The sequence below is a fragment of the Uranotaenia lowii genome, chromosome 3, assembly GCF_029784155.1.
Source record: "Uranotaenia lowii strain MFRU-FL chromosome 3, ASM2978415v1, whole genome shotgun sequence".
Taxonomy (NCBI): Eukaryota; Metazoa; Arthropoda; class Insecta; order Diptera; family Culicidae; genus Uranotaenia; species Uranotaenia lowii.
This window is the reverse complement of record NC_073693.1, coordinates 164,694,342-164,709,344: the sequence shown is the minus strand read 5'-3', so window position 1 is coordinate 164,709,344 and position 15,003 is coordinate 164,694,342. Positions and strand designations below refer to the sequence as shown.

Sequence of the window (15,003 nt, the reverse complement as noted above, 5' to 3'; positions counted from 1 at the left end):
CTCGAGTCGGTGTAGGATGTCGTCACCGTCGGGAAACATCCGAGTCGTAGCGTTCCAAGTCCCGAATGTGTGCCGTGACAGGCGCGAGTCTAGGATAAGCTGCTCTCGATTTGGCACACAACGGGCAGGAAAATCCGCGGGCCAAAAATCCTAGGGTTGCCAACCAAGGGGGATAAAGAAGACCGGACAACGGTCGGAGTACCCAAGTAACCATAAGCACTAAAAACTAGCACCAACTCTGCTCTAACATCAGCTATAGAGCTTGATTCTGTGCATCATATTAGCCCTGTGAGCCAGGTTTGGCGAAATTAACTGCGGCTTTAGTACAGAAACTGGTATAACCCTATAAAAGCACTGTGCTATGCTGAATTGATGCTATAGCGTTGGCGGGCAAAATGCTGGGAAAATGCAAATGGCGTTCAAATGAGGTACAACCATGCGGGTAAAAAAAAACTTCGATTTTTGTTTGGCTCCATTTTTTCTGCCATGATAATGAATTTGACTTATTTTGATATTCGCTGATGCATATTAAGGGGATCTCTCGGTTTGAATTTTCAATATTTTTATTTTTTATTTTTCGGGTGAAGATGACCTGGAATCGAACTCATGACATCCATATGGATCGGACATTTTTCAGTAACTCTGCTTGTGGACCTATCAGGTCCGCGTTAAATCTTTGAAATTAAAGTCCTATTTGAATCAAATTTCTTGCAACCGGTGCCCTAAATTTGCATTGATTCAGCATCAATCAATGCTAATGTGCTTTGGCCTAATGCCAGTGTAGTGCTCAAATAGTGCAAAAAAGTATTTAAGCAAGCTTGTTTGATGCGAATTTAATGCTTAGAAAATATAGCATTTGTTATTCTGTTTTAGAGCTATGATGAATTTCTAAAGCATTGTGTAAAGCTGATGAAATGCTAGTTGCATTTTAAAAGAGTGGTATAATTCTAATTTCATGCAGCATAGCACTCGAAGGGCTGTTGTAATGCAAAATTGCACTTGGTATGCTGATATAGTGTAATTTAGCACTTGAATGCTGGAGTAAAGCTATAAAAATGCAAAGCTTTAGTGCTTATGGTTACTTGGGTAGACTGACCCCATCGACGGAGGGCTGTCGAGTAGAGTGCGTCCGACCCCACGGTTTGAAGTTACAAAGATAAGACAATACCTTCTGCGTAGCGGATGCCGTGGGTGCGCCGCGTTCGTGTGTAGGATGCTCCACCTTCGGGGAGTATCCGAGTAGAGCGGTTCTCAACGACAGAAGCTGCGGGGATAAGACTTGACCTTCTTCGCAGTGGAAATCGTTGGGAAAGGGTTATTCCACGTTCGGGGAATACCCACGGGTAGAGTGGCTCTCGACGCCGGGCGAGCCATTCGAGTCGGTGTAGGATGACGTCTTCGTCGGGAATCATCCGAGTAGTTGCGTTAAGTCCCGCGCGTGTGCCGTGACAGGCGCGAGTCCAGGATAAGCTGCTCTCGATCTGGCACACGACGGGCAAGGTGGCAAACTTCGAACCCTGAAGATAAGAGGTCGGGCTTCGAGTCGTTAGAGGAGAGGTCAGGCCTCAAACCTTCAGGCGGAGAGGTTTGTGTGGTCAACCCCGAGTCTTTATGATAGGAGGTCGGGTCCCGAGTCGTAAGAGGAGGGATCAGGCCCCTTACCAACAAGAGGAGGGGTACAAGTGGTCACCTCGAGTCATTACGAGGAGAGGTCAGATTTCAAGTCGTTAGAGGAGAGATCGGGCCTTGAATCGTGCAGAGGAGAGGTAAACCTCGAGTCGATGCGAGGAGGGGTCGGATCTCAAGTCGTCAGAGGAGAGATCAGGCCTCAAGTCGCGAAGAGGAGAGGTTTGTGTGGGAATCTCGAGTCATTGCGAGGAGATGTCGGTTCTCAAGTCGTCAGAGGAGAGTTCAGGCGTCGAGTCGTAAGGATGAGAGGTTTTGCTGAAAGTGGTCTCGTTAATGAGTATTGCCTTTGAGCGCATTAGCGCGAATAGACCTCCCACTATTGAAGCATAGTGTACTAAACAGTTCGAGGTGGGAACCAGGTCTGCGGCCCCAGGTGGAGTTTAGGGAGTAGGGGGTATACACGGAGTATATCATGAGTCTGCCCATTGTACCCATGGACCCAGAGTAGCAAACTGGGGGGACGCGGTGGCTCGCCGTGCCTTGGAATACAATCCGTAAACCGGGATTTACCACCTGTGGTTACCAACTAAAAAAAAAAAAAAAAACACACCACCTACCACCCATGCCACACACCACCTACCACCCTCGCCACCTACCACCCTCGCCATCTACCACCCTCGCCACTTACCATCCACGCCACCTACCACCCACGCCACACACAACTTACTACCAACGCCACACCACCCACCACCCAAGCGCCCAACTTGCATTGAAAAGACAAGACTCTTTCAAAGATATTTTGGCCCTGAAAAGGGCCGTTTGTTGAGTTGATAATCATCTAATATCTAGAATTATCAATAATCCCACCTTGAAACGTCGTTTTACGCTAGTGATTGCTGGACGGAAAAAGAATTGACTTAGAGGGAACGATAAATTTTGGTATCAATTTTTCAAAAGAGCTTATGAGTCAAATGTAAATAAATCGAGTAATCAGCTGAGTTCATAAGTAAGATTTTCCTTGGAAACTTATGGAGCTGTAAAATTTTAAACGCAATTTTCTCGAACAGCGATATTGGCACTATCGCCCTTTACAAAAATCGATATCGAATTGATACTGATTCAGAAGAGACGCATGAGGCAGAACTTTCAGAGAGATTTTTCTCTTCTTTTGCACTGAGTCAAGCGTTTCTATCAAAGGCAGCGGTGAGAAAGCTCAAAATTTCGGCACTGATAGGTACTAGTTAGCTTGCAAGCGTTTGATTTTAATGTTGAAGAAATCGTTGCCTATTCATAGGCGTTTAATACTATGCGTTTCTTTGCTACGGATAGTTTGCATGCAAGAGAGCATTTTGCGTTCTTCTGTGCCTATCAAAACATATTGATCATAGTTATTATGTGTAAAATAAAAAAAAAACACTTTGCTGTCACAAGTTTGACTTATGGTATCAATGTTTAAAAAACGTCGTTTTTAGCACGACCATTGTACTGACTCTAAATAATTCACCAAACGAGAATTGCATATTAGACAATAAATGTACATACTTGATATATATTTACGCACATTTTATGTGCGTTATCTTTTGTTTAGAGTTAAGCGTACACTCAGAAATAAATAAAATATCAAACAGTTATATTTTAGGTATTATCACATATCTCCCTCTTTACGCACACGGATATTTCTCATGGTGTAATTACTGGGATATTTCTCACTGGGAAATATTTCTGCGATTAAAATTTATGCATTGAGAAATGTTACGGAACGACATCTGGTGGTCAGAAATAAAAGTTTGAGCCGTAACGTAAAGGCAAACGCTTAAAGCAGAAATAAACAGAAAAACCAAACGAAAATCGTTTGATTTTCGTCCATGTTCTATGGTCAATGTGCATAATTGACCATAGCATAAAAACATGTGCATTTCGCTGGTAATATTACATGCTGCAATTGAGTCCATCCTTTTTAAATACGATTCAGATAAATATTTAAAGAGAATGGAATCTGCATGCAGTCAAGTTGAAAGGCATTTAGCAACTGAAGAATCTAGCATGTGCTCATACCCGTTTAGTTGGGACTCAAACGCACAAAGCGTTTGTTTGAACAAAATAATATATAATTTCTCGGTTATTAAATTTTATGCATTGGATCATTACACGCCAAGAAATTATTCGGATGCATAAATTTAAATATCTGAAATAGTTATTTTTTAATATTTCTGGATATTAATGTCAGAGAAATATCGGAGTTATTGAAATATAATAATTTTCATATTTTTTTCATTTCTGAGTGTATGGATGAAAGGGATCAGTTGTTGATTTAGTAGATTTTTTATTGAAATTTGAATGAAAAACTGTGTTGTATAAAAAATTATTGCTTCAATTTTTGTCTTTTGTATGCAGCGTTTTTTTTTTAATCCAAACGTTGAATAAAAGAAAAAAAAAACAGATTCAAAATTCCTTATTTAAGAACACTTGATTTATTAAATGCCAGCACTATTATTAGAAGCTTTCACGCAGGCGTTTGATACGGAGCTTGCATATAATTTGCTTAGAAACAAAACTTCAATTTCTAAGCCATGAGTCTTGACACCAATTATATGTATGTACATTATTGTACATGCTTATATTCATTTCGCCTTTAGTTATGCAACTGAATAGTGCTGAATAATGTTTTTAACGGCCAACCACTTGTTTGAAATTGATCAACTTTACTCAAAAAAATTTAAATTTATTACGAAAAATACATTGGCACAAGATAGGCTGTCGTAATTCTACGTTAAAATTACGGTCGTGTCTCATATACAACCTCTTAAACTTTTTTAAAGAAATCTCGATTTGTTTCTCATTTTATCATTAAATTATATCGATAAGGAAGACGGCTTTCGGAAACAGTTAAAAGATAAGAAAAATGTTCTACAATAGTTATTTTATTGTTTAATTCCCGCTATATGAAACTTTCACTTAGTCATATTTTAAATCTGTCGATATATTATCATCTCTCTATATATAATCTGCGAGAAATTGGATCCACTACACCTTTAATGCATCTCATATGGAACCCTTTCCTGTTTGATATTATCAATATTATTTTAGTTCTGTATGTTCCCCGTAGTAAGTCGCAGATCATTCTTGATTGTGTACCAATCATTTTTCCCCTTAGTACACGCAAAACACAATCCTGGTATGTGTACGAATAGTGTGAGATAGGTAATTGTTTTCGTTTTTTTCACTTTCCTATTTATATCTTTATATTTTATTTTACAAAGCTACCCGGTTAAAAATTGGACGACTTGCGCCGAAATTAAGAAATATCAAATTAGTGAATTTGAGCCGGGTTGATTAAATTTTGTCTCTTGAACCACCTATACCATCGCATTGCACATTCTATTGCAATACGTACCGATTGTGGGAATCCTAACGCCGAAGCTACTGACATACAATCGCAAACTTTCTACATTAACAGTAATAACCAAGTTTTATGTCAAATTCTAATGAAAATCACTGAATATACATAGTTGCTTAACAGGGTGTGGAAATATATGTGACATTTACTTATAATATTCTCATATTTACAATCGAAAAATAGATGCCTCTAAATCTTTTCGCTAAATTTTTGAAATATTTCGTTCACATTTTTAAGATTGCTATTTATTTCAAGCATAAATAATTTAAAAAATGCAGGCACCGTATCGACATGATAGGTAGTATGATAAATTATTTCGAAAAAAGGAAATCTAAACTGTGATACAAATTTTAATACTGCGTTCTGCTGTCTGCTACTTTTATTTTATTAAAGTAGCTACATAAATTGTTGGACAAAAAGTTAGAGTTAATTTTGTCCGTTCATTTTTACCACATACATATACGGATTTTGAAGCTGTTCGTGATAATCAATAACAAATGTCGTCCCGCCGGTGAACCTATATGTTTCGTTTTTGGATAGATAACCAATAACTTAATCCAGATTTCATTGGACTATAATACGGGTTAGCCCGTAGTTTACTCCACAGTATGAAATTGCAACTACAAACTATCATAATTCTACAAGAAATATAGCTTAAATTATTTTCACATGACGATTTCAAAAATCACCCTTCACTAGAATAGCGTCTTGTTGAAATGCTGCTGTAGAGAGCAACTCTCCCGCAGAAATCTCTGCTGATAAATTACTCTTACTACGATGTATACAGATGTGCAGAACGGGAAATTGGAAATGAAAAATTAATTTTAAATCCACAATCAGACACGCACACACATTTAGACGAACGTATTGAATGATTACGGCCTCTTAGACCGCAATGTTGATGGTATTCTTCTGTACAATACTTATTTATTTCAGCATAGTGGCCATTCCGGCGTACTTGCTGTGACTAGGTGCTTGATATGACGAAGAAGACTGTGACGAAGTGGACGCAAGATGTAAAGAAGACTTACCCCGGCCACCTCCAGTACTGCTGCCTCCCCCGCCGCCGCTCTTGGGAACCTTTTTGTGCGCTATACGGTCCTGAAGCTTTCGCAAAAGTTCCTCAATATCATCCAAGGAGTAAGTGTAAGCGAGCTTACAAAACTTTGCTGGCAGGCGACTTTCGGTGACAAACTTGATCGCATGCTTGAGGCAGTAGATTCGCTCCTCTTCATCAACGGCATCGTCGTCATCGGAAATAATTTTGACCCGCACCAAAGAAAGGTACAAATTAGCGCGACAAATGTCGCACTCAAACTCTTCTAATGAAGCTGTTTTCCGTTTGGTTTCAATTTTCTCCGATTTATTTACGCCATTGTCCTGAAACAAAGTGAAAATACCAGTTGTTATTGCGATTTTGATTCCGTGCTACCTTTATAAAATGATAAAGTTTGTATGTTTCGTTATTAAAGTATATACTTATACAAGTACCTGTAAGATACGGCGTTGCTGTTTTTCTTTCTCGTATATATCACTTATCATTGGGAAAACTTGAATCACCGTGTCGTGATTACTTCGCTGATCATTGGCAATGGCAAACACAAGCTGTTCCACTGAAAACATTGTTGGTTCACAGCTTTCTTGAATGTCCTGCAGCAGAAAGAAAAATCATTAGTGCCTGCACAAAAATCTAATACAACTCCCTAATCATCCTACCTTAAAATCGTCCTTTGCTGTATCCAACCATGAGCTGGAGGCAAAATAAACGCTTTCCGAAACGGCGTACCCAGTGCAAAGACTAGAAGTATAGGCTCTCGGAAACACGATCACAAATTGCCCTGGCTGTTGTTCGGTGCGACACAGTGAGACATTTCGATCCGTAAGCATATGGGGTGGAACCATGGCCGTATCGCAAGGGAGCCAGATAGTTTTGTTTTGACAGTGTGTCGGCACTAGCGATGTCAACGCTGATCGGAAATTGGAATTCTGATCATCCGGGATACCATACCAAATTTTGTTAGCTCCCGTATGTAGATATTCGATCCATGGAAGACCATGGGGGTCGCGATACCAGCAACATGCACTGAAAAGCATACCCACATGTAAAGTAGGTATGGTAATTCCCATTACTGGTCCAAGAGACCGTAGTATTGAGCCGCTATTGTTCGTCAGTACTTTTAAGTTCCAAGGATGTCTGGCACACGAGGAACCTTTGACTCGAGGTGCCGGAAATCCGAATCCATATGCGCTTGAATCGATTGAGCCAGAATGAACACAAACATGACTATCTCGCACAGCAACGTGCCGCCAATATTCACTTTCCATTTCTGCCACAGTGGGTTCAGAATTCTTGAACCACAATGACATTGTATTTCGGGCTATCCGGAAGAACTGGTTCAAAGGCATTGTTCTTCCTTTCATTATGCATTCCATAGAAAACTCATCGTCCTCCTCTTCTTCATTGGATTCTTCTTCTTCATCGTCAGAATCGCCACTGTTTCGGATTTCGGAATTTACGCATTTGTCTGCATTACGCCGAGCTTTAGCTTCCCGTTTGGCCCAATCAGCTTCGACCTCATCGAACAGTTTCTGACGCTCAGCAGGAGAGAGTGTGTCGTACGGAAGTAAGTATTTACAGTAAATGTCGTCTAATTTCGAAACACGATCATGTGCTGCTTTGGGAATGCACATGTCCTCCGAAACACGCGCCCATTTCTTTTTTTCGATAACCTCCTTGAGGCCTCCCAGTTCTTGTACAGTGTGATACAACCGAGGTAGATCTACCTCCATTCCCCCTATCAGGGGAGGATTTTGTAGGTTGATGCTTTGTGTGGCTAGATATTTCTTTATAGCGGCATACTCCTTTGCACTTGGTCCCCAGCGATGGAGCATCTTGTGCACATACTGGTTATACGCCATGAATCGCATATCATCGGAAATGCGACATTCGGGTTTGAAGCTCGCTGGTGGAATTATCCGGCAGATACCGAAACGAGCTGCCACCGGAGTAATTCTTTCAATGTATTCAATTGGGTCATGAAACTCTTTGTCGGTAGGTTTGAATACGGGAGCTTCGACCATTTGGGCTGGATCATCCCTGCGGGGAAAGGCTGTATTGTTGCTCGGTTGAATTTGTTGAGCTTCAAGCTTCGCTTTGACTTTGTTGTTTTTCGATCGCTGTGATGAATTGAGCGATGAGTTTGAGTTGATCCGTGAAAGGCCAGTGTTACTTCGGGGCTCCTCTTGTGGAACTGGTGGAGGTGGTGTAGGTGGAGGAGGCGCAACAGTAGGTGCCGTTGAAGTTGTTGCCACTGCAGGAGTAGATGGCTTGTCATTCGGTTTCGGAGAGTCGTTCGTTTTAAATCGAGGCTGCACGGTTCCAACCGGAACCATTTTCGAGAAACCGTCTTTGCTCATTCCTGGCCCCGCAGCCATCAGACTTTTGACCAACTCTTGTACATTCATGGATTCCGGAATTGGTGTTGTATTTGATCCCATTTGTGCTCGCGTAACTAGTTTAGCATGCATTATAACACGTTGATTTGGACCCTCGGGTCCTTCCGTGCCTAGTTTAACAGCAACTCCTTGAATGACCTGGTCAGATTTACTTCCTACAGCCGCCGAGTTTGGTCCTTGTAAAGGAATGTAAAACGTATGGCCTTCATCATCAGAATCGTCTGCACTGGTTTTCTTTTCCTCTTCTTTGACGCTTTCTTCAATTTTACAAGGTTTTTCATCCGAAGGCATTACAGAGATGGCAGTCGATTTGGCGTTATCATCTGGACTCAACGTGACGCTTACAGCAGGCTGCACACCAGTTTTACTTGGAGAATTCACCGAACCGGGTTTTTGAAATGTGTTTGTTTTTTCTTCCGACGATTTTCCTCTACCAGCAGATGTAGATGGCACGGGAGGGGCTTGAATTTCATCTCGAGCAGATGAATTGCATGATTCCCTTCTGCTTTGCCTCCGGAACGGAGTGGCCAATGGCACAAATGTATCTTCATTGTCGAAAGAATACACACTTGGTTCATTGTCCGGTGAAAATGCCCCAAATTTATTGGCAGCTGAGGCACTTGACGTAGTTTTGGAGGTTTTTAAGGCTTCCTGTTTATAAACAGGAGTTCGGCCCTGTTTGTAAATTGGTTTCCTTTCAGCGTTAGGCGTCGTAGCTGTTGCCGTTGCAGTGGGCACAGTCGTTGTTGTGGAAACAGTAATGGCCACCGTTGTACTTGAGGCAAGTTGTTCTGCCACTTTAGCCCTAGTCTCTTTTTTCGCTTCCTTCTTAGTTGGCGATGGAGTTCTGATTTTTGGTTGCTGCTTTTTAACTGGTTCCTCTACCTCTTTTATATCCTCTTTTGTGATAGAAGTTTTGGGTTCGATTGGTTTAGCGGTTTCTTCAGGAGTAGTAACAACTTCACTTACTATTTCTTTCTCTGGTTTCACAGTAACGGGTTTAGCTTTGAGTGTTGGCCCTCTCGAACCACTTCCACTGGGTTGCGGCGTTGGTGGTTTTGATTCTTCCTCTTTCTTGGCTTGTTGAACCGGTGTAGGTGGTTTCTGTTCCGCTGGAATTGGTTCTGGTTTGTTCGATTCAAGTAGCCTTTCCCAAGCAACGGATGGCGGTGTCGGAACCGGTGTTTTAGGTTGTTCCAAGACTTTCAAATCTCCTTCAATGTCATCCGGAATGGGAGACCAAGATGTTTCATCAATCCATTTTTGTATCTGTTCATGTGTCATGTTGACTTTGGTTTTCCTTCTATCCCTCGGAGAAAGATGTCCTCCCAACAGGGATTCTGTTAGCACTGGAGGGCCTAGTGGAGGTTTATGCACTGACCCACATTTGCCGAGCGTACATTTCGTGTCTAGTGGACCAGAACTTTGAGCTAGACTGACACTTGCAATTCCAAATATCTTTTCAGATTCCTCTTTGCTTGGCAGCAGATTTCCGAGAAGAGAGTTTGTTTTAGGTGCAACTGGTGATGTAGGTGAACTTTGTTCAAACCCTTTAAGGAAATCAGATTCATCCAGATTTACATCATTTTTAACGTTCCTATTGAAGGGAATTTCCGGTTGACCAGCATTAGGTGCAGGTTTTTCAATTGGTACATCTGTTGGTGTTGTTGTTGGTATTGGTTTCACCGATCGGATAAACGGTTGTTGCGGTGCTTGTTGTGATGTAATAGGTTTTATTGGAGATATACTTAAATCTGCTGCTGTAGCCGATTGGAATGTATTGTCGTGTGATTTATTCACTTTAGTAGAATTCAGGTCATCAGTACCGGCGCCAGGGGATCTCAGAATTTCGGGGCTCGATATTTGTACGGGAAGACTTAAGATTTGAGGGGTTGAAACCTTGGGACTCGAAGTCTTCAGAGGCGGCGTTTGCTTAGTGGGCGTTTTCACTGGTGATGGTGGTTTGGGTGGCGGGAGTGGAGAAGCGATTCGTTCTTCCGCATTTGGTTTGGGAGATTTACTTTCAACTGAGATCTCTTGTACAAGCGTGTTAGTTGTTGATAATTTTTCAACAGTATCCTTAGCAGGAGATGTTTTTGTAGGGCTTTTCTTTTTTGGAGACGCTTTCTTAGCTTTTTCTTTCTGCTTTTGACGTATTTGTTGCTTCTTTCGTTGGAATTTACTTGCCAAAGGCTCTTCATCAGAATCACTGAAACTTTTCTCAACAACTTTTTGTTCTTTACTTTCAGCTTCCTTTGGCTGATTCGCTTTCGCCGTTGATTTAACGGTCTCTTTCTTTTTGCGAGGATTATTTTTAGCAGGTCCACCATTTGATTCTTTCTTTTCGACATTGGCTTTCAATTCATTTTCCATCTGTTCTAACTTTCTTACATTTGGCAATTCTAAGCTATCCAACGACGAAGCATCATCATCAGTTTTATCATCATGGTTTAATTTTCTACCTATCAGTTCCATGTAGAGTGTAGCGGCTTCTTTAGTCTTCCGGCTTGGTCTAGAATTTATTTCCGGTGCGGACTGTGTAATTATTTCTGGTGTCTTCCTCGGCTTTTTCTCTCCAACTTGTGGAGAAACATCAGGTTCAACTTTCTTTTTCCTTCCCCCACTAGCCTTTTTGGGTGATGTTTTAGTAAATTGTTCAACCATAGTGTCATTAACAGCTGTTGAATCAATTCTGTCGACCATGGGCACTGTAGTGGTGGCATCGGTTACTTGAACTTGAACATCAATGTCGGGTACAGAAGGTAATTCAGTTGGTGGAAAACTGTACCGCTTTCTGCTACGAGGAGTTCTCTTCTGAGAGGTAACGGAGTTTTCCGGCGGCACAGGGACTTCTGATTTCTTTGAACTCACATCCGATTTCCGACTGACTGACTCAGATCTCCGTGGTTTCTTTTCAGGTGTTTCCACCGGCGTTTTCTCTGGAATAGGTTCAGATTTGCGTCCTTTCTTAGCATTCGTTGTCTTGGCTGCGGCTCTTTTCCGGGCTGCTCTTTTCAAAAGAGGTTCATCGTCGTCTGATGAAAAATCTTGATCTGGTGCTGGAATGGCTATGGCTTCTGTTTTGGATTTCGGTACTGGTGGAGGGGTTGCAGATTTTGAAGGGGATATTGTTCGAGCAATTGGACTTTTTAAAGCGGATAATCTAGTTGTCCGTTTTTCTGTTTCCTCTATGGGTTCAACAGATTTCTTCTTAGATCCTTTGGGTTTCGATTTGGCAGGCGTTTCTACAGCATTAGGTTTGGAAGCTACTATTTTCTCCTCTTCATTGTCGTTAACATTTTTCGTTTCTGTGTTGTCTTTAGTCAAACCAATCTTAGCACCTACTAATTCTTTAGAAGCAGACTTTTTAGTATTTTTAACGACTTTCTTTCCAGTGTTCTTCTCTGGCTGCTTTTTCTTTGCGGTACTTGGTTTTAAGTTTTTGTTTTCTTTTATGGGTTGTTTCGCTGTTTGTCTTTCATTTTCACCTTCATCTTCACCTTCTTCTTCGTCCTCCGAACCGGTTCTGCCTCTACTGTTTCCTGTTCGAGTTTGTTTATTGTAAGCCGTAACTCTTAGTTTGGCCATACGCTGTTCGTGGTACTTCTTCCTCAAAGCTTGAACCGTTTGAACCCGGCGATTCTCAGGGTGTTGTTCGGCCCTTTTCCTTACCGCAAACGGCATAAAAGCTGGTTTATCGATAGTTGCAGTTTCAGGTTTCTTTACTTCTGGTTCGTTCTTTTTCGGAACCGTCGAATCAGTTGAATCTTTCTTCTTTTCCATCGTATCTTTCAATTGTTCAGTTGCTGGAGTAGATTTTTCATTGCCGGTGTGAGCTTTAGGATTGGTGACAGATGTAGAGGAAACGGTTCCTCGGTTACTAGATGGTCCAGATGCTTGCTGAGCTGTATTGAAAAAGTCTAGACTTGGTGGAAGAACTTGCGTACCACGAAAGCAGAGAAATGTTAGAAAATCTTCTGTGTTCGGTCGCATGTTTGGTAAAAGCTCTGGAATGGGACCTGTATCTGTACCACTCGGTCGAGCTTGTCCATCTTTCGGGGGGTTTGTTGGAGGATTAGTCGCGAACGTTAGATATGCAGATGTAGACGCCGAACCTTGGCCTTGCGCAAATTTACGTTGCGCTTGGACTTTTGGTCTGGGGAGATAAGAAATGCACAAAAGTATATGGTAAGCTATGTGTAAAGACAATGAAGTTGCATTTAACTTATAATTGGCACTGTTAACAAAGGCGCTTGATTTTTTTTAAATAATAAACTTAAACTTAATCAGTTTTTATAATCTGCTTATTGTAGTACATAATTTAATCAATAAATTGCATTCATTTGTAAGGAAAAATTATAACAAAAAAATCTCGTGGAATATAATTTTTCCGACGGATGCGTGATATTATTAGTTGGTCAATCATAACATCTTTAACATTGGATAAAGTAAAACAGTAGACTATTAATTTCGTAATTTATACCTCGCCGTAGGCTATAGTGGGAAGCTATAGCAGCCTAGTATTATTCTTTAAGACTTTCGACAGGCTAGCCAATTATTTGACCTAGGAAGCAACGTCAATCGACGGTGACCGTTTTCATCAAACACGAAATATTCAATGATTCCACCCCACATTTCGATAAGACAACACTGACCTTTTAGGAATCTCGGGCGAAAGTTCGCTATCGGGAGTTTCTCTGGAAGCAGCAGCAGAAGCCGAAATTTGTTCCGCAGATCCAGCTGGGGCTTGTCCAGCGTTGCCAGCACCGGATGCTGTCCCGGTACGTGTGTTACTGTTACTAGAAGTTGCATTGGCCGTCCCCGAAGCTGTCACTGCCGACCCAACTTTCCTGCGACGTTTGCCATCCTTTGATACAACCATTTTGATTTTTTCTCCTCCACGGTGGGCGAAAAAAATTAAGAATTTCTCACTGTATGTCGGTACACTTTTATTTCGACGTTTTCTCTGAAAATCCACGAGTGATCGGACAAGTCTTATCGTCAATCGATTGCCCAAAGGTACGGCAACATTTTGCAAGTATTTTTAGGACCAGAATTGCACTCTTTACAGGAAAAACTATGCACTTTTACAGACGTTGGCAAATTTTCAACTTCTGCTTCGCGTTGAGGGATTTTTTATTTGCAGACGATTCCACACAAGGGATGGGAGAATTGAGAGCGGTTTCTCACGAATATCTCCCGAATCTCATCACAACAGAGCGATAAACGTTGCTGTCATCGGGCATCGGGAGCAAAATGACGCCATTTTTCTCTGCAGGGATGCTGTTGAACTTGACGTTTTCAAATTGCGTATCCAAACACACACTATCAGTATTTTAATCAAAATTGATAAAACGTTTAGCTGTGGTCCGTTTTATTAACCTTGTTTACTTGCTTAAAGATGTCACACTCAGAAATGAATAAAATATAAGCTATCAACGAAAACGCTCTAGACCAGCGGTCGGGGAACCGGGGTAAATTACCCCAAATGGGGTAAAAGTGATATTCTTGGGGGTAACAGTAAATATTTTTTGAGTGGAAAGTGTATATTTTCATTTTGAAATTTAATGAATTTGTTGGTTTTATTTCGAAAGTAAAGAACTTAGCGGCATATGCAAAAGTGAATATTTCTCTTTGATACGTTTTTTTTTGCTTTTCGTCATGGGGTAATATCAACTTGAATAAAAATGTTTTGGGGTAATGATTCAAAAAGTTCCCCGACCCCTGCTCTAGACTGATAAACCAAATGTTATGATGGCATGCTTTGGGTTCAAGAAATGATGATGATTTCGATCTAGCTGGCATTTTCGTTAAATGTCAGTCGTTAACAATCACCATTACCAGCTCTGATTAAAATAATTAGTTTTCAGATACACTGCACACACATGGATTCTTTTTTTAAACGATTAATGTGTTCGTGCTAAAAAAGAAATCGTATGAATAAAGTTCGAAACAACCGGGCAAAATTCATCGCTCATTTTGAGTAAAGTGGCCAACTTGGACTGTAAATCGATCATTTCCAACCAGGTAGACCATTCTGAAGTGATTTGAGTGAAACCAGTATTTGTGCTTTATTGATTTAACGTCAGCCCATCGATATAAAATCATAGTTAGGGTCAAGGTTTTGGTTATTTCTGGATCATTAAAAAAAAAATAACTCAAAATCATTTCTTGTCGAGAAATGAAGCGATACATAAATTTTAATAACCGCAATATTTTTCTCAAACACAATTTGTCTCATGTGCGTTTGAATCCCAGCTTAACAGGGAGAGCACGTGCTATATACTTCAGTTGCAAAATGCCCCTCACGAGACTGCAACTAATTCCACTAATTCCATCCTCTTTGAAAATGTATTTGAATCATATTAAAAAAGAATGGAATCAGTAATTCTTTATGAATACATTGCGGAGTAAGCATTGTACAGAACAACGTCAGGTCTCCTTTCTTCGGTACCTTTAAGAGAAATTCCTGCACCCGGTGGATTGCTCAACATTTTTAAGCAAATAATGGTGCGTTCCAT

The 15,003-nt window shown here is 40.9% G+C and overlaps 1 protein-coding gene across 2 annotated transcripts; it reads right to left on the bottom strand.

The window, feature by feature from the left end:
* Positions 1–4,532: 4,532 nt before the first annotated feature.
* Positions 4,533–13,636, bottom strand: LOC129751745 (microtubule-associated protein futsch). Of its 2 annotated transcripts, XM_055747432.1 has the most exons (5): positions 13,138–13,636; positions 6,743–12,638; positions 6,518–6,676; positions 6,058–6,406; positions 4,533–5,798 (listed from the first exon to the last, which is right to left on the bottom strand). In XM_055747432.1, the coding sequence occupies exons 1-5, from the start codon at positions 13,362–13,364 to the stop codon at positions 5,722–5,724; spliced, it is 6,708 nt and encodes a 2,235-aa protein (XP_055603407.1). In that variant the 5' UTR covers positions 13,365–13,636; the 3' UTR covers positions 4,533–5,721. The 2 variants fall into 2 exon arrangements, with proteins under 2 accessions (XP_055603407.1, XP_055603406.1); XM_055747431.1 differs by having other exon boundaries at positions 4,533–6,406.
* Positions 13,637–15,003: the final 1,367 nt, after the last annotated feature.